The sequence below is a fragment of the Acinonyx jubatus genome, chromosome C2 (assembly GCF_027475565.1).
Source record: "Acinonyx jubatus isolate Ajub_Pintada_27869175 chromosome C2, VMU_Ajub_asm_v1.0, whole genome shotgun sequence".
Taxonomy (NCBI): Eukaryota; Metazoa; Chordata; class Mammalia; order Carnivora; family Felidae; genus Acinonyx; species Acinonyx jubatus.
In genome coordinates this window covers 28,441,953-28,462,907 of record NC_069384.1, presented here as the reverse complement: position 1 = coordinate 28,462,907, position 20,955 = coordinate 28,441,953, and the positions used below count along the sequence as shown (strand labels likewise).

At 35.0% G+C, this 20,955-nt stretch overlaps 1 protein-coding gene across 2 annotated transcripts in view; it reads right to left on the bottom strand.

The window, feature by feature from the left end:
• SAMSN1 (SAM domain, SH3 domain and nuclear localization signals 1) overlaps positions 1-20,955 on the bottom strand; it is a 132,583-nt gene that overhangs the window by 31,114 nt on the left and 80,514 nt on the right. The window contains exon 1 of one of the 2 annotated variants that reach the window (XM_027077531.2): positions 18,513-18,671. The exons of the other annotated variant lie outside the window; for it this stretch is intronic. Coding sequence (XP_026933332.1) covers positions 18,513-18,569 — 57 coding nt within the window. The 5' untranslated portion in view covers positions 18,570-18,671. Of the gene's footprint in view, positions 1-18,512; positions 18,672-20,955 lie in introns of those variants that run through there. 2 annotated transcript variants of the gene reach the window in all.

Here is a 20,955-nt window from a genome sequence, read left to right as displayed (position 1 = left end):
AGGATATAGTGTAAGTGAAAAAAGCCAAATGTATGTAGAGAAAAATGTACGTAGCAGGCTGCCACTTATCTAAGGATTTAAATATATGCTTAAGTTTTAATATAGGCAAATACATATTTTCCTTCTTAGAGAAATGGGGCAAAATGCATATACCTTGTTTTGTATATTTGACTTTAAAACTATGTAACTTTTACATATTTTTAGCAGAAGTAAATAAAATAAAATAAAAACAATCCTGAGGTAGGGGGGCACCTGGGTGACTCAGTTAAGTGTCAGACTCTTGATTTTAGGTCAGGTCGTGATCTCATAGTTCCTATGAGTTCAAGCGCCTCATCAGGCTCTGCACTGGTGGTACGGAGCCTGCTTGGGATTCTGTCTCCCTCTCTCTCTCTGCCCCCTCCCCTACTTGTGTTCTCTCTCTCTCTCTCTCTCTTTATCTCTCTCTTTCAAAAATAAGTGAATAAACATAAAAGCAAAAACAAAAACAAAATATTGCCTGGGTGACTCAGTCCTTTGAACATCTGACTCGATTTTGGCTCAGGTCATGATGTCATGAATGGGCTCCCCACTAACAATGTGGAAACTGCTTAGGATTCTCTCTCTCCTCTCTCTGCCCTTCTGCTCATGCTCATGCTCCCTCTCTCTCTCTCTCTCTTACAAAATAAGTAAACTTTAAAAAGATAAATAAAAAATAAAAGCAGTCCCTAAAAATTTCAAATAAAAATGAAACAAATGAACCTAATTGTATGTTGAATTGGTGGCTTAGAGAGAAGAATTCTTTTAAGTGATTTTTAAGAACAGTAATTTGACTGTCCAAAGAAAAGAAAACAATGACAAGTTAAATGTTAACCCATTTTCAGTAATCATATTGTTATTAATACTATCAGTATATATAAATACATATGTTGAGGGACAATGAAAATAAGTAATGATGTTAATGACATTTGCAATTAAGATTCTCAGTCAAAATTGTCATAGTGGTCATAGCATAAAACAATAAGCTTTCAAAGCCTACTATGACTAAGTCAAAACAACACAGGGGCCATTCTGAAAATATTCTCACTGCGATAGATTGCATCCAAAGATGGGACAATTTTCGTATCAATGGGAATAATAAGTGAATATTGAAATATATCAAAGTTCATGAGTTCATAATGATACCAAAAGAAAAAAAAACAGTGGCCACATTTGGAAACATCACAGTTATATTATGAAAACTGGCAAATAAAGGGAAATACTTAAATATTTAATCTGCTTTTCATGTATGAAATATATTTCAGAGTAAATAGTTTATGAAAAAAAATTATCTTTGTGTGTATGTATTCTAGCTAATCAATTAAGAATGGTGAAATTATGGAATTACTGAAACCCCTGAGGAAATAATGGTTCCCAGTGATAATACTCAATAGCTCCTAGAATTTCAAAAAGAAAGAACCAGGGTATGTGTTTCATAATAGTAGCACCTAATCCCACTAGTGAAGAACCTAGTAAATAAATAAACAAAAGCACTCACACCAAACTTCTGTATGTAACTACCAGATTACATAAAATACAGAGACAAGGGAGCATCTTAAATGACATCAAAAAGATGCAGTGAATCAGAAAAATCTAGACAATGAGAAAATCTACAGGACAAATAGCCTGGTTTCTTCAACTAATCGATAGAAAGAAGGAACACATAGATTAATAACCTCTAAGAATTGTATGATCAAATATAGCCCATGGATCTTGTTTAGATATAGATTAAATAAACCACTATAACAAAAACAGACAGGATAAAACTGAGGAAATTTTTTAAATAACTAGCTATTTGATGATATTGAGAAAATACTGTTATTTTTTAGTTGTAATTCAAGGTAACCTAGTGAGAATATGAAATGTATGAGAATATGAGAATAAAGTGTATGAGAATAAAGAAAAAATATGACTGGTCATTATTTAATGATTAACCAGGTGATAGATACATGAGGTAGATTGTAGTAACCTCTTTTTACATATTCTTGAGGCTTTCCCTAGGAAAATGTTAGGCTAAAAGAAAAAGAGAGAGAGAGATGCACCTATAAAATATCTAAAAAATAATTTACAAAGAGTTAATCACGTGTGGGGGCAGAGAGGTTCATGGGAAACTGTATTTCCCTCTCAATTTTGCTGAAAATCTAAAATTACTCTACAAAACAGTCTTTTAAAAAAAGTTGATGGTCACATAACTTTCTAAGGAAACAATTTGTAAAAATATCATCAATATTTCTTAGCTCATAGTTGTTTGGAAGTATAGACATATTTAAGGAGAAAATAAAGTTTTGCTTTCCAAGTTTATTTTAGAACAGCCAACTTTCTGACGTTGATGCACGTTATTAGATTTACTTTTGAATACTATCTGCAATTACATGAAGCAGATTACTTTCTTCCACTTAGTCTACTTGGTTTCCACCTAAAAGGGCTGAGCAAGTGTCATTTGGTGTGTTTGAACATGTGTGTGTGTCCCTACCCATGCAATGAATAATATAAAAGAACTTAAGAGGATTCATTTTTTTTTAGTCAAAATTTTTCTCTAGTTTTGTTTAACAATTCTAATCATTACAGAATGTCATTACATGATATACAGCTGACAGGGTTCTTGGAAATGATCTAATCCTTCTCAGTGAGGAAACTTATGGGAACAAGAACTTGCAAAAATAAGTTCCTTCTTTTTCAATTCTTCACACTGATGTGCTCTCAACTATGACATTCCATTCTAAAGTTTTGATATTGTCTTCCATTTTCAAAGAAACTTGCTATCTAAACAGGGTGGAAATTTGGAAAGTTAGCTTGATAGAGCAAATGGAACTAAATAGAATTCTTAGAACAATGGCGAGCCTAAATTTATCAACATGAAGGACAACTGGAGGCAGCGGGGGGGGGGGGGGGGTGTCTCTTTTTGGAAATGTGAATCAACTTTTTGGCCAAGGCCAAGAGAACTTGACCCTTATTTTCATTTCTTAACCAGCCATCAACTTTCGGGGTATTTAAGTAAAATCTTATCTCCAGCCGTTTGGGTAAGGAACTGGTGGAAAAGTTTCACAGTCTATTTCAAAGAAAAAATTTGCATATCTGACTCAGACATCCGCAGTATTTTGAAATGTACTGGCAAATTGAAAATTACACTCTGCCAATGCGTTCTCACATCTTCTAAATACTGCACATAAAGCAATGGTTAGTAATATGCTCTTGAAGATCAGAATTGTTTCAGCATGCACTTGTGTGACTATTTTCCAATAATACTATGCTAAATCTCAACAAGCTTTTCAGCCTTTATCCAAAGGCATTCGAGGATTTGATTGTCCTAACTTAATTAAGGTGCTGAGATCTTTTGAGGAGTGCGAAACAAATTTGACTCACTTAGAATAACCTGTTAGGATTGCTTCAGTGTTAAATAATTACACTATCATGTGGTGCCAATGGAAGATGGTTGTGTGGAGTGTCAGGGGGCTGAAAACTAAAAGACTGCCTGAGCTGTGAAACATAACCTTCAACACTAACATTTTAACCTTGAGTAAAGGCCACCCAATGTTCAAACCGATATCAATGCTCTAAATATTATCAATGTAGATCTGGGCTCTTGGAACAAAAGTTAGTTTACTTGATCTTTCTGGTTCAGTGTCTTTTCTGTCAACTGCAAAATATCTAAAGGAAATGCAGATTCTGACTCCACTTTAGTGTTTTAAAGTTGTGTCAAAATTTCCATGTGAAGCTTTACTTTCAAAAGTCAATGTGCACTAGAGATGTTTTCTGCAAATTGAAACCGCCTTAAAGAAAATTACCCAAATGAAAGAAACTAGAATTAAAAAAAAAATCAATGCAGAATGATCCATTACCTGTAAAATGATTATTCATATCAGCCTATTTAATGTAACAAAACAAGTTTTCTGAGTAAAAAAGACTCAGATATTTAAAATCCTCAATTGTACCTCTGCATGATTTATTACGGTATGTTATGATTTACATTACATCCACAGATTGTAAGTCATGCTGCAGTTGTAAGAACTGAATGGAAATTAAGATAGTCTATTTTAGTTGAAAAGAGTTTTTAAAATAAATAACATCCATAGGTCTTAAATATCTTTTTTCAGGTAAAAAGCATAATGTGGCAAAAGTTCAGTCACCTGATATCACCAATTCTTACAAAATCCTGTAGAATAGAAAGGAGATGAAAAACTTTTTAAAATGTGAGCATGATCAGACTACCCTGAACTGTTCAGCTTCTTGTTTTCCCTATTGTACAGCTTCTGCTTGGCTCGCTCACTCCTAGACTATTGTTATATATAGTACACTGTCTATTCCTTCATTCTCTCTTTCTCCAACTACTAAACCCATTAACAAATACACTAAACCGTCCCTCTTGATCCTCCTGGAATTGTTTCATTATACCACTGCTTCCTTGAAATCTTCAAGAATTTCTCCAGGGAACCCACATTCATAGCTGCTCTAGGCCACAGTGGCTTCTCTGCCTGCCTTCGTGCTGGAAGGCAGATGTACCAACCAAGGGCTCTTTCTGCTTGTATCCAGTTGTCCCTGAGGATCTGCTTTGATTTTGCCTTCTGAGCCATCTCCCTGTGCTCTTGGAAACCTGTATTTGCTCACTTTGGGAACTTTGGCCATATAATGGCCAATATACCACACATGCAGTCTTTCAGCCTCCACATCTGGTCAATTCTTTCTTGAAATCTCTGTTTTAGGCACTTATTTTCATTACTGCTGGTCAAATATGTGCTGATAGCCTCATTCCTGAGCCAACCCACTAACATTCAGCTTCTTAGTCCCCAAACTCTTGCTTTTCCAATCCTCTAACACCACACCATTGAACTAATTTTCCAAAAATACCTGTTCTTATCATTTGGTTCCTCTCAAAGTGTAAAGCTTACTCCATATTGTTATGATGGTTACTGAGAATTTGCTCCATGCCGAGAGATTTATCTACAATTATCTCATTAAATAAACACAATCACCCTCTGAGCTCAGTATAGATTTCTCCAGTTTACAGATGAGCAAACTGAGTCTCATAGAGTTTAAGTAGCTCTTCCTTAGGCGGTAAAATAACGCTCAAACTCAGCATGATGCACATCCGTGGTTCCCCATGGTATCAGGTAATGGTAGTCAGTCTTATTCGGCAGAACTTCTGACAGTTCTTGCTGGTCACTGTGGACACACTTTTGCTTCTAAGCTGTTGCTTATGCTGTTTTTTGTTGTTTTTGTTGTTTTTCCAAGGAATGTTCTTCCTCTTTTTTTTTTTTTCCTCCCACTCTGATCCAGTCCATTCTTCAAGGGCAGGACCCAGTCCCATCTTCCCTATGAGATCACATGCCAGTGCCTCCTCAGTTTAGCACGCAGTGGTTGTTCCTGCTCTACTATGGCTCTTAAGTGCTATATAATACCTCTGCAGAAAAGTCCTACTGCCGTGAGGCGTGGGAAAACCACAGCAGATAACATCCTACATTCCTCTTCAGGGTAAATGCCTCAAAACCATATATTTCATGGTTAACACGAAAGCAAATTATAAGCTGGTCATGTTATAGTCACAGAAGATGATTTGCTGATGTTTAATTAAAGACTGTAATTCAACATAAATATATTATGCAGTTCAACACAAATAAATTAAGTGGCTTCTATGGCTAAACTTTGTAGTTGGGGTCAGGCTGTCTGCAGGAATAAGACAAGAATCTATCCTGGAGGAATTTACAGTCTATTGGTGCCATCAACCAAATAACTTCAATCTGTAAGAGTTAAATAGATTCATATTCAAACGAATGGTATACAAATATAGAAGCAGTTCCTTAAAGCAGATTATATTTATTCACAAAATAAATGAACTTAATAATGTATAATAGATGTCAACCTGGAAACTTATATTCATCCACTAACGAATACTAATTGGCACCACTTAGTACATGAAAGGCATTTTGTACACATATGTCTATACCTATGTTATTTATAGTCAGTCTAAAGAAAGGCAAATTAAAATGATGAAAAATTTTTAAATTAGCTGAAGTCAACACAATTTGAATTTGCCTCAAAAATTATTTACCCTGAGAGATTATGTGGTTGCTGACTGAGGGACTCTTTAAAAATCTCCAAATCCAAAGATGGTGATTGCTAAAATGATGACAAAGAAACAAAAAGGTGATGGGCCACACACTATATATTGAATGGAGTACTGGATAACAAAAATGTGTCTAACATAATTATTTCCTGAACTCTTCAAGGGTTGTTTCTAGTGAACATAGTAACTTTGGTCATTATAAGTGTGTATTCGGTACAAGAATATTTCACTGGGATTTTTCCATTGTCTGGAAGGACTTCCTCTCAAAACCAAAATTGGCAATAAGTTTTCAATTCTTGCACCAGCACAGTTTGTTTAAAGCTTCACAAAAAGCTGTGTTGAGATGAGTGAGAAGAGTTCTGAAACCACGTTCAGGCTTAGAGTTAAAGAGATAAGGATTAACTGTGTCAACAATGGTTACAGAAGATACTATGTGTTTTAGGGAAGACAGTGGGGAGAGGGATAGGAATTATAGGTAATAACAAGTTTGATGTATTTACCATCCTTACTCTCAGTAACTTTCCTGAACATTTCTTATTACTAATTTTGTTTTCTAAGTACCTTGAAAGTGAGAAGGTGGTAACAAAGATAGATGATTTCCATTTCCAGTTATAAAAATATGTATTATCTTTCCATAAATTTATAATTTGTTTTCTATTGTATGAATATTAGATTTTTTCTACTTACAACCATTAAATATTTTAACTGTTTGCACATAATTATCAGCCATTTTCATCCTATAACTAAACTCCAAAAACAAATAAATACCTGTGCAAAAAATATATAAATAACTGTATAAATAATCTTCCTGTGTAGGATCTGGTTAACAAGAGAAGATAATAGTGAATATGAACATGATGGTGAAAGAAGGCAACAGTTATTTAGGAGAAGAATAATTTTCAAGTACTAATCATAACAGGCATTCCTAAATTGACCATAATCTTAAGTATCAAAATTCTGGTTTTCTTAAAAAATACCTGATTCTTCTATTCTACCTTTTTTTTTAAGTTTATTTATTTATTTTGAGAGAGAGAGAGAGTAGGGGCTTGCAGAGAGGGAGAGAGAATCCCAAGCAGGCTCCACACTGTCAGTGCAGAGCCCCACACAGAGCTTGAATTCACGAACTGTGAGACCATGACCTGAGCTGAAACCAAGAGTGGGCCATTTAACCGACTCTGCCACCCAGGTGCCCCTTCTATTTTACCTTTTAATGAAATTATATCATATGCATTTTGCATAGTTTTGTTAATCTAAAAGACAAACTATTAAAAATATAAAAGAGAAATTATGTCTTCATTTTTATCAAAGGGATTTAAAAAAGAATAAGAGTAACTTACTTAAACTGAGCATTCTCTTTCTGGATCTTAGACTTATTTTTTTTTTCTTTTCGATAATCAGAGAGAGGAAAAAAGTCTTGAAAGTGCTTCATTAGCTGACACATGGTGAAAGAATATACTTTTAAGTCTATTATGATACTTTTTAACAGACTTAATAGTTAAATTTTGACTAATCTTTAGGTTCCTGAACAATTTCCTACCATATTTACCAACCAAATGTTTATACCACTAAATTCAGTTACTCCAGTTTAAAAAATAAAATCATCACGAAGAAGCAAATACTCATTGTTTGGGAATAATGGTTAAATAAAGGAATGCAAATTAAGTCAGGGAAACAGAATCCATTATAAACTTCCCCGTCAAATTTTCTGGAACAAAACCTGTTACTCTCATTCGTCTTCAATGTCCTCTGCATTCACGTGGCCTCTGGGTACATAATAACCTTTCTAAAGGTCTCCTCAAGGGATATTTTAGTCATGCAGTGATCTCCTTGAACACAAGTAATGACAAACAATAAGCTAATTCTCAAAAAGTTTTTTTTTTAAGTCATTTTTACTACTTTTAAATGAGTGTGTTTGATGCATGATTTTGGTGCCCCTGATTAATGGTCACCGCCGGCCCAGCTTCTGGAGTTGTAATGTTTCCGTGAGCTTCCCTCCAGCAGAGCTCGACCATTAATCCAATGGCATATGTCAGCTCAGCAGACCAAGGTCACTCTTCTGCTTCAAGGGGAACCTTTTTAGAAATAATAAAACTGACAGAAAGTTCTTTTTTGCATGCTTTATGCCACCTGAGGTTGAGTGCTGCAGTTAATATCATAAAGCTTATAAACATTCCCATCTCAGGCAGCACCCGCTGCCACTATGGTTAGGAATTTAAACGTTTTTTCCTTAGTAAGAACAGACATGTTTATGTGGGGCAAATATACAGTATGTAATCCCAAACAGGGAAAGAATGGGTGGGAAAAAACAGTAGTAAGTTCATGCTAGGATATTTGGAAGAGATGTTAGGGTTCTATAACTTCCTTATTATCAATTACATTCTCTTTTCAGCAAATTTGGGTTTGGCTATATAAAGATTTCAGTGTATTGAGGGGTCGATAGTGATGTTGAATGTAATAGTCGTGGTAGAAATGAACTCGGTTTATGATAATACTTAAACTTACAATATCATGTCTGACAACTGTAGAACATTTACCTTGGAAAAAATTTTCTTTCCAAAATTACAAATTTGCTGTAATTATTTGTTTTATATAGGTAATTGCTGCTTTAAAATTGATAAATAATTATAGTGAGATATTTACAATCTTAAAGTAAGTTGAAACACAGATGGCCTGAGAAAAGATGATGCCTATATATAATAACTAGTAATATAAGGAATACATACCCATAAGCAGTATAAAATTTATATATTTAACTACTCATTTTATGACTTTTCCTTATTAAAAAAATCAATGCTGCACAACTGTAACCATATGAAATATTCAGAAAAAAACTTCTAGAAAAAATATCTAGATTAATGCCATGTCACTATATATATTATAAAATAGAATTTACTGCAAGGTAAACCTGCTTTAAATCTTATCTCAGGAATTTAAAGTATTAAATTTAGGGAAAGTATAGAAAGGAAACATCATTATTTATATTGAGTTGTCTTCACTGTATGTATGTAGAGAAAAAGTGGTAACTCAGTCTCATTCATGCTAGGAAACCAGTTCCTTGGCCAGGTCTCCATGTCTAATGTCAGACCCTCACTTTATCAGGTAGAGAAACTTTATTTTTCAAGCTTTCTGAAATAAACAATCTCTGAGGGACTGACTCATAAGCTAAACTAAAAAGGTAGCAAAAATAGCAATACCAAGTATTGATGAGGTATGAGAAATTCAACTGTCAGGAAAAATGCATATTCTTGTTGACTTAGCAAAGAATGTTCTCCCCTGGAGGAAACACTGTATGAGACACAAGATCACTGCTCACAGTTTGTTTCATCTGTGTAGTAAAAGCCACAGTAACTCGGCGGCATAAAGGGCTAGAGGCACGCACGAAGCTACGTGGCCTGAATTGCATCTCTTACCTAAGTGAGCAAGTCTGCTGAGCCAAATGGAACATTTGCTTCGGCTGATGGATGTTGTTCTGCAGACGCAGTGGCACATTTCTACTGTCCCACTCCTTTCTAGTCTTCCAGCAAAGCAAGCCCCTTTGCTAATGCTTTTCTTTTCAGACACGTTAAATCACAATGTTTGATTATCGTTTTGTTTCATTACATTCTGATTCCAACAATGGTTACTTTGCTTTATGTGGGTGTTACCCAGATCTTTCTCAATGACCCATTTGTAAACTATGTCCTGGGGTAGAATCCTTCTTTAGGTGACTAATATTATCCATTAGTCATTCCACACTCATTGTACACACGTTGAGACATCACAGTTATGTTCTATATGATAAGTGTTCTTGGCCATAGCCCAAGTGTAATAGGAAGCACATGGAGTCTAAAAGTCAGACAGACTGAGTTTAGGCCTCCTCGTTCCCCAACAAAAACTCCAGGGATGCAAATATGCATAATAAACATCCCCTGTTCTTGATGGTGACTATGGTTGGGAGAGCATAGTGGAATAAACTCTTAATAATAGTTAAGAGAAACAGTGGAGGTTGGAACAAGCACTGAGAAAACAGAACAGAAGGCGAGGTTATTAATGAAACATGTACTATGTGCTAGAAAATTTACATATGGTAATTAATTAAATCCTCACATCAATCAGATATGACATGCTTTAATATACACTTCTCCAGATAAGCACACTGAGACTCAAAAGGGGTTTAATAAAATGTGCAATGTCCCCTGGTTAGGAAATATAAAAATAGAACCTCAAAACCAAGTCTGTATGACTATTTAATGTTTACTTATTTTTGAGAGAAAGAGAAAGACAGAGCATGAACGGGGGAGGGGCAGAGAGAGAGGGAGACACAGAATCCGAAGCAGATTCCAGGCTCTGAGCTGTCAGCACAGAGCCTGACGCAGGCCTAGAACTCACAAACTGGGATATCATGACCTGAGCCGAAGTTGCACGTTTAACCAACTGAGCTACCCAGGCACCCCTTATGTGACTTTAGTTCATCTTCCCTAGTGCTCTGCCAGAATGCCCTCTGACACATTGCCATGGGCTAATTAGAGGCTTTGTTGCGGGCTTAACTGTCTGGCTAGACAGATGAATTTAGAATGTAGCCAGAAAGTCACTGGCCAAAGGGGTAGAGCAGATGTTTTACTTTTATTAGTTTTCAAATGTTTCTTAATAGGGGCCTAGTGGGATGTTGCAGACGTGAGTTTAGATGGAAAGAAAGAACAAGGAAAAAGACTGGAGAGTGTGGGTAAAAGGGAGCCACTGTAGTGAGGTCAGGGTGGCTGGCTGAATGAGGGTACTGGTCAACTGGAAGTGAAGAGGGGTAGAAAGCAATTGGAAAGAAGGAAGCAGCTGAAAACCAAATCTTCACTTTTAATTAGTAGAACTTTATGGGCTATGTTGTGAATGGAACGTGTATTCCAGACCTAATCCCTCGTACCTCAGAATGTGACTGCATTTGGAGATAGGACCTTTAAAAAGGAACTTAAGTAGAAATAGGGCTGTTCTGGTAGGCTACAATCCAATCCTCTGGCATCCTTTTAGGCAGATGAGATTTGGACACATAGAAACACCAGGGATATACATGGACGGAGGAATGAGCAAGTGAAAAGGAGCAAGCGTGGCCATCCGCAAGCCAGTGAGAGAGGCCTGGGGAGCAGATCCTTCCCTCATGACTCTCAGAGTAAGACAAACCTGCAGACACCCCGATCTTGGACTTCCAACCTCCAGAGTTGTGAGACGATATATTTCTGTTTTTGAAGTCACTCAGCCTGTGGTATTTTGTTATGGTCACCCTACCAAACCACTAGAGGCGAGATCCAGACTTCTAAGCTCATCATGTGAGGCAAGAAAGGAGACATAGCCAGCTGTGTTGACAAATGACCCTCTCTATGTATAGAAGAATCACTTCGTCTACCACTAGAGACAGCTTAAAAACCTCTTCTATTCTTATTAATCAATTCTTAATGTAGGACATTTTTGTTCTCTAAGAAGCTAATTATGAATGTCTTGTTTCTAAAAGTTCACCTAAATCCTTAACACTAGAAAGAAAGAGAAATGGATCAGTTTGGTAATGCTAAATTTGGAAACTTAGATATGTAGAGTATGGACTTAATTCCATTAGAAAAAACAAAACAAAACACAATCTTGAGGGATAATGAAGCTATTTGTCTCCAAAGCAAGGCAAGAAAAGATTAAAGAGATGTGTCTCATTCAACTGATTTGTAACAAATCCAGTGCTTTGGTAGTCAAAGTAGTGACTTGTTGCTCTTCCTATAGGATATAATATCCAAATTTCCAAAGAAAGAGAGGCTACATTTTTGTCATTCTCTCAGCCATTTGTCTCCTGAACTTTCTGTATACTGTCTGGACACTGTTTTTCTCCAAGGAGAGCCAACATAGTTGGCCCCCAATGTTTTGCTACTTGCTTGCAACACAATTTGATTATAGATTCAAAGCCTACAAAATGGGGAGGCTAGAATGAATTAGTGTTTTGGAGAAAAGTTTTCAAGGCAAAATTATTTAACTCTTTCGATTGAACATGACGAAATGAACAAATTAGTTCATCTCTTCTGATTGAAGTGCCCTAGAAATGAAAATTAAGGTCAACAGAAAATTGTATTTTGAAGAAAGAGGCAGAAAATTTTGGGACGTGGCACGTGGCACATCAATTTGGGGATGAATTTCTGGTGGCTACGACAATTTCTGGTGGCTAGGCATTTCTCCTAGAATTGTGGGCACCAATTAGAAGCAAGAACAGTGTAGGGCAGTGGCAACCTTTCTGTTTATCATCTTTTGGTCACATGTGGTGTGGTTAAGTTTCCTGTGCATATTCAAATGGATGCAATATGTACAAAATATCCCAAATTCAGCATCTCCTCAACATCTACCCTGCCTGCTGCTCCCCTCGTGTGAGCCATCACCATCTCTTGCCTAGTTTCTGTAAAGCCTCCTAACCAGTCTCTTCTCCCTACTATGTCCAAATCTTTCAGTGTATTCGAAACACAAAAGACAGAATAACCCCACTAAAATGTTATCCAGAACGTTTTCTCACAATCTTCCAATACTAGCTCAAATCCTTATAATGACCTGGAAGCCCTCTGTGATCCTGCTGTTTGTGAACACTCTTCCCCTTATGCACTCTGTTCCACTGTTTCTCAAAACACTTGGGATGCTCCTGCCTCAAGGTTTTTAGACTCTATCTCTCTTCTGCCTGGAATACAACTTCCTCAGTCAAACTCGTGGTCAGCTCCTTCATTTCCTTCAGGTCCTTTTTCAAATTCCCATCCTCACCAAATCTTTCCTGGTGCCTTCCTTGTATCCTTCCTTCCCTTTTCAGCACTCATCATTACCTAGCATACTATATATTTAACATATTTATCTCGTTTATTGTATGAGGGCAAGGATCTTTGTTTTATTCACCACTATATTCTGCACATATGGTGTATATTGCCTCTAGTAAGCACTCAATAGATATTTGTTGTATTGAAGAATGAATGAATGAACGAATGGGTAAATGGATTAATAAATTACCTAAGTCTTTTGAAAAGGTTAGTAGAAAATATGTCTCCAGATGGGGTAGCTAAAAATTCGTGATGCTCAGGCACATCCTATATTAGGTAATCAAAATATTTGAAGGTGGAATCCAATCATCAGTATTTCTTAAAGTTCTTCAGTAATTCAAATGTGCAACCTCGGTTGAGAACCATGGATGTGAACATCATTTCTAAACTCTGAAGTGTTCACAGGACTCCTAGGTATCTTGTTACAATATATATTCTGATGTAATAGGTTTGGGGTAGGCCAGAGAATCAGCACTTCTAACAAACTCCTAGAATGCCAAAGCTGCTAGTCTGTATGAACACACTGAGTAGCAAGCACTCAGATCCATGTTCAACTCAGCCTTGGTGGCCCTGTAAAACCCTCTAACAGGATTTCTACTCCATTTTCACCTGAATTATTTTGTTTTAGTTTGAGATCATAATCTATTTTAACTATTTCTTGGAAAACAAATGTGACATAAATACTAAGTAAATATATAATTGAAGAGCACCTTTTGGGAGATTTGGGGGGGTTGGCGAGAAATAATAACCAAAAGCAAAAAAAAAAAAAATATATATATATATATATATATATATACATATATATTTACACCCATCATTTTTAAATGGGAAAAGTGAATTTAAAATATTACCTACATTGTATATCACATATCTTATTTGGGATCACATTGTTTGAAAATCCACACATTCAACTGAATTCATCTAAATTAAAGTCCAAAATTATACACCAGATGAAGAAGCAAAAAGAAGTAATGGGGGGAAATCCACAGGTTTAGAAGAAGAAACTGTCCCATATAATCTTGCAAATTTTCTTTTACTAGCAATGTTACCTTGAGTGAAATATTTCATATCTGCAGAACTGTTTTCTTTCCTGTAAATTGGGAGAAGAATGCCATAAGCCCCTTGTGTAAGTGCCTGGCCTCAAGTAAACACCTGTACATGTAAACATTTCTTCCCTTTTCTTATACCTGGTTAGATAAGAGTTAAAATGTATTTTAGCAGTCTTGATAGGAAAAGCAGTGAAGAAAGCTCTTTAATGCCACAACTACGTGTCATCCTTGTCTAGGAGCATAAATTCGCACAGCGGGCAGTGCAGTGAAAACAGCTCATAATCAACTCATCACCTCTCATCATTGCTAGGATCAGATGCAAATGGGAAAGAATGCCACTTCAGTCATTGCTAGTGAAAATTAGCTTCTGTGACACTAATGGTGTCTCATTTAGTATGTACTTTAGATTTAAAAATATGGTAAAAAAAAAAGGCTATTTCCAGAACTGCCATCATTCCAGTGTTTCCCTTTAAAATAACTGTGGTATTTGAATCTTCTTTACTTAAAAAATCCTGAGTTAAAATTTATTAACAGATCATTAATCCCAGATGAATAAAGGCCAAGTTATCCTAATTATAGTTGCAAAGTTTTCATTTGTCTATTCCTTTCCTGATTTTGAAGTTTCTACCATATTCCCTGACCTGGAACAAAGGTCTATGGTTATGTAATGATGGGCCTCTCAAGAGAGTCTGGCATAGCATTTGCTATATTGGAGTCCTTAAAATAAAACTTAAAAATAAGTTACAGTTTGCATTTACACACATACACATAAACTTTCTTATGTGCACGCTAGCAGACTTAGTGCCAAGAATAATGAAAGTACACTGCACTAAAGAGTATTTATTCCTGAACCAGGATGCATAGAGTAGACTCAAGAGACTCCATTCACTTTACAAATATTTATTAGGGCCTACTACATCAAAGGTGCTATGCTAGGTGCAGGAGGGAGATACGTGGTTATACTTATCTCAGTTTTAGGCCATTATTTTTTTTTGACAATTTGAACATGTGAATATTTAAAAAGTTATTGTGGTTTTACAATTTTAAGCATTGACAGTTGAGTGGACACCTGGAGGGATTTTATTGGTGGAAGTCTTATACCTAATCACAGACAGGAACGGGTATCTCCAACTTCCTTTCCAACTTGCAGAGGCTCTTAAGCATATGTTCTCCCTGGTTTTCATAAAATTTAGCTGGTAATTAAGACAGAAATAGAAGAAATATCTACAGTCCCTATGCTCATAATGGCAGCATAATAAGAACAGGAGTACTGGAAATTGACATATCACACACTTTTCTTTTTCATCTGAGTATGTGTCCCTGCTCAAGTTAATTAACCGTCTCTATGCCTTCTTATCCGTGCAGCTAAATAAGAGTGATTCTCTCACAGACTTGTTAGAAATATTAAATAAATTAATGTACAAAACCTGAGAACCACAGCAACTAGTATATAATATACTCACAATAAATATGGAAAACTAAAATAAAACATTTCAGATACAGAAACAATCACAGAAAGTTATGTTCTAAAAATTAAGCATTTATAGAGTGTAATGAGATCGTATGTTATCTACTCCGAATCCCAGATATGCTCAAAATTTTAAAAAATCACTAGCAGCAGTGGGCAGTAGTGATGAGAAGGCAAAAACAGACTTCAAAAAAGAAACTACAGTACTTTGCATGTATGTTAAGCAAGGCTATTTTTGAAAGATTAATCTACATATATAACACTTAAGCACTATTCATCAAATTTCCGTGTTAATTTGAAACTCTATATACACCATATAGAGTTCTGAAACACAAATTAAACTTGTTGGAATTTATTAACATTCCAGTATACATAATGGGTTTCTTTGGTAATAACTCTCCAAAGCTTTTCCAGTTTCCTTCTTGGAGTATCTCTGGTCTCACTCTCTTAGCCTCCACTATGAATCTCTTATAACCACTATGAATACTATTGGTCCTACTTATGAGCTATCTGAAGGAAAGATCTCACACCAAAAATGGAGATACAGGAATAAAAGCTGAAAATGATGACACATTAATGATAAAATTAAAGATGGTAAAACTGAATTTTAATGTGTGCTTTCATTTTTTTTTTTTTTTGAGTCATGGACATGTCTATTGGTAAGTCTTCTGAATTTAAGAAAATAATAAATTATTACATATATAGATTTGTAAAATCTATCGCTACATTTTTATATCCATGAATATTTGGAACTTTCTCACAATTGTAAGATCTATTTAAAAATACTAATAACAAAGTCCTTCTCCATTGATATCCTTTTCAAATAAACAGGTTTCCTAATTTTTTATTTGAGGGAACCTTAATTATAATATGCATTCACCATTTGAATTGTGTACTAGGTCACCTGAACTATAATCCACAGGAGTTAACATGAACTAGATACTGCAATAATAGTTCCCTCATTTTCAATGCTATCCCTCTTTATTTCAACATTCACAATACAAAGCAAGCAAATCTCTCTCAGACATTCTGAAAGACTATCGTACAAGGAGTATACCTTTAGGGGTCAGGAGAGGCAAGCTATTGTTTGGTATGTACTTAATTAGCTTAGACTGTTATTCCCCATATTTCAGACAGATTTCTTGATGGTTCTGTTCTATTTTTCTAGACACAGATCCTCTGGTCCCTTCCAGTAGATGAAGGAATTTGCACTCTTCATTCTATTAGCCATTTGTTTGTAGAGATCATCATGACATCCATTTCTACCACCTCTTAGGGATTCTGTTGGTTTTCCATAAGATACACAAAAATTATCCAGTAAAACAAATAAATGTGAATTAAAGAGGAGTTGTTTCTAAGACATAATTACAATAATTGGAAAAATATTACCTCAATATAAAAAGAAAGGCTTTTATTGACCCAAAATGTATAAAAAACACACTTGTACATATACACTCACATATCTCTAGATTTGTATAGAGTGAAACCACTCATCTAAAGATAATGGGACTTCATTCACAACATAAGTTAATATGTTTCCAATGTGACTACTCTCTGTGATATGTTTTATTCCTATATATATATAGAGAGAGTATCAGATATATTTTTGTAAATGAGTAAAGTCAGTAGGATGAACAATACCCACTTATATTTCAATAGTTTCTTCAATTAAGGGAAATGATGATGATAGACAACTATCATTTTGAAAATAGTTCACTGACATAATTATGATAGTAACTCACTACATAATGCAGTCCTTGTGAGATACTTTAACTTCAGAATTTAAATACCTAAAGGAAAAGTACCAATTCATATTAACTTTTATGATCCCCTTAGAACCTACTATTGTCAACTCAATATTAGTTGCATTTAATTGAGTACATTCTAGATACGATCAATCTTAAATATAAAAGTAAATGATGCTTTTAGAATTTTTTTCACTCTTTGGGAAACATGCCTTTGAATTTTTATTATATTAGGGGAAAAGATAGACATCATGATATATTATCCAGCTGTATTTTTAACTGAAGATCCCTGACTTATTTTTTAAAGATTGGAAATCATTTATTTATTAGTTTCCTTCAGACAGGTTGTATAGTAACTTGCAAAGACTTATAAAACATTGACCACTGTTCGATGCCTCATCAATCCAGAAGTTCGCAATCAATTCCCAACTCCTTTCTCTCAGAACAAGTGCCAAGCAAATACAGACCAATAATAGATAATAAGTCAGTCCTTTAAAAAGACATCTGAACTCAGTTATAGCTCATTCACAGATAGATTAAAAATGGTATTTATCTAAGGAACTCAAGAAATGTAAACGTATTGGAGAAAACCTTTGACACCAGTACTTCATGGTTTCTTTCACATGATTAATTAAACTAATTTAGAGTTCTACAATAGAATCTAAACTTTGTTATCTCATGCTGTACTTTTTGGTAAGTGGCAATTATTGTCAAGACAAAGGCTAGCATAATGTTCCAAATAGAAACAATTAGGCAAATCTATCAATATATGGAGTTTTGGTGCTTCCTAAAATGTAACCCAATCCACTCTCTAGTATAATGTTAGTTCAAGCAAGAGTGGGAAACATAATCTTTTCAACAAGCTATCATATTTTAATACAAAAAAATGAAAAAAATCAAATGCTCAACCAAATCCTCTCTATTTACAATCTTCTCATAATTAAAAGTAATATGAGAGCTGAACCCATAAGGGATAAATTGCATTCAGTTAAATAGACATTGACAAATTTATAGTCATGAAAAATGTTCAAGAATATTTCATAATATCCACCTTTCAAGCAGAGACCACCAATTGATTTCCACGAACTTGGATCTGAGCTCCAACTTCAGTTACAAATGTAAATGATCAAATATACACTATAAGGTAAAATTACAGAAACAATAATTGTCATGTATTATTTAACCTCTAAGTTTTCAACTCATTGTTTTTCACACCTGCCACGAGGCCTTTGACCCTAGGGTTGAATTAATTTATAACTGGCAGCTAAGAACAATGTGTGTGTGTGTGTGTGTGTGTGTGTGTGTGTGTGTGTGTGTGTATTCTAGTGTATTCTATTAAATGGTTTGGTTTTATGTAACTGTGTATAGTTACCTTACCTTTGGTTTTTGATGTTTCTCCTTCTCTGAAGCATTGGATGGTTTTCTCTTCAACATTTTCAATTCAGACTACTCCAAGTGAGTGCACTTCCTGTTGTTACAGAAACAACTGAAGGCTGTCAGCAGTGTGCGTCTATGATGTACAGCAGATAAGTTTGAGCCCAGTGACCTGCCACTTCCTCCTTTTTGGTCAGGATATGACCTCACAACTACATGGGTAAAGGTTTTTGGTTTTTTTTAATGGTAATTCTTTGGTAACTCTTTAATGTTCTGTATTTGCTATAGTCTGAGGTAGATTCCTAAATCTCACACTTCCACATGCCTTTAGGCATAAAACTATATGATAGAGAATATTATCTCATTTATTTATCTCCCATAAAACTATATGATAGAGAATATTCATGATAGTCAGTTTTATACTTCTAAGTAAACTTTGTTATAAGATTAAATAAACTAGACTTTATGAAATACTAATCCTACTTAAAGTGTATATGCATATACTCAAAAGTAGAGCATGGATGAAATTAATATAAATAGGAATATGACTTCAGAATTAATTGATTATGCATATTGTTACTTTTTAAACACATTACTATGTTGTAAAGCCTTGATTAATGTGAAAATCAGTTAAACAGAACCCTGAATTAACCAGATGTCTTTCTGCTACAAACGATAATGCTATATCCTGATAACTGCTATTCCAGGGATGGTCCAATGGATCAATGGTACATTCACATGAAGCATCCAGTGTCTCAATTTAATAGACCTGGAATAGGGCTAACATGGCTTAGAAAGACTTTTCTCATCAAAATAAATGGTGTAATATTTTTACTATAGTGTCAAAACCAAGATACCCAGAAAGTAAAAGCAAGAAGTTCAAGCTTTCTTGTTGATAAGGGATTTACCAAAGGGAGCCTTGTGGAATGTCTAAAATTCCAGTTCTAGTAAAACAGGCTTGTTAAAATCAACCTAGCTTTCCATTTATAAAACTCCGGGGTTGAAAAGCAATGGTGCCATAGTCTTAATTAGCAGCTTCTCTAGGTAAAAATCAGCTGATTCTATTTCTCAGTCTTCCCTCATATCTCTGAGCCCCTCCCCCCGAGGCCCAGTTCTAAGTATTCAAATTTCACTAATCATTTAACAAATATTAAATTAAACGTTGTGTGCTGTTTGACAGTATATCATACCTCTTGATTAGCTTAAAATTATTTATGTCCTATAATAGAATTAAAGAAATACAATTAAGGTTATGATTAATATGCTTCTTCCATGAGATATTAAGAGCACAATTCTATCTTTAGGAGTTATCAGACTGGCATTTTCAAAATAACAGTGAGGACTCTGAGGTTGGGTAATTCCCTAGAAGTATGGCTTAGGTGAAGGCAGTGACCTAAGTGTATTTTCATTTCATCTTTTCAGGAATTGAAAGTCATAACAATATATTCCTTAACAGAAACATTTGCCTCACTTTTTTTACCTGTGAATAGAAGTTTAATTCAGTTGTGGAGTTCAATCAACAATATGAGAATGATAATATTTTCACTTACTACAGTAATAGAGTTTTAGTGAGAGTAAAAGCGAATACCAATAAAGAGCATACTTATCATATGACTTAACATTTAAATACTGTTTTATGTCAAGAAATGTTTGTGGACCTTGAAGTATGAGATTTCAAATTATACTTCTACAGTGATAACTAAAGACTAGAGAACACTCACATTCATGGTGACATACATGAGCTAGACTATATGCAGTTTTAAAAAGTGTTACACTCAAGTAATTTGATAAAAACTCAATTTATGATCTCTAGGCACTTTACCATCATTAACACTATCAGAAATATTTTAAAATGTAAGTAAAACAGGAATATTTTCTTTCAGAATTACAAATGGGAGAAGCAATTTTCTCTTTCTTTTTTTAAAAGTTTATTGATTTATTTTGAGAGTCAGAGAGTGAGCTGGGGAAGGGCAGAGAGAGAGAGAGAATCTCAAGCAGGCTCCACACTGTCAGCACAGAGCCTGATGTGGGGCTTGAACTCATGAACTGGGAGATCATGACCTAAGCTAAAATCTAGAGTCAGACGCCTAACCAACTGAGTCACCCAGGTGCCCTGAGAAGCAATTTTCTAACCTCTACCTCTACTACTCAGGAAAACTGTTTTCTGCAGATTAAAAACATCTCAAGTCCTATCATAGTCTGTTAAACAACTTGTTCCTCAAAATATCTCAGGTGGTAAGGTAGCAAATTTTTTTTATCAATTATCTACTATGTTTTGGAATTCTGGGGCCACCAAGACATTTAATTAGTGACCAGAATGACCCAGAAAATTCAAAAGTCAAAGGTGCAATAAGAATGGGGTAAAGAGTAACTTTTGAGCACGTCTAACTCCCTATCATGATTAAACCACTAAGCCACATGTTGCTTAAGACTTGTTCTGAAGCAG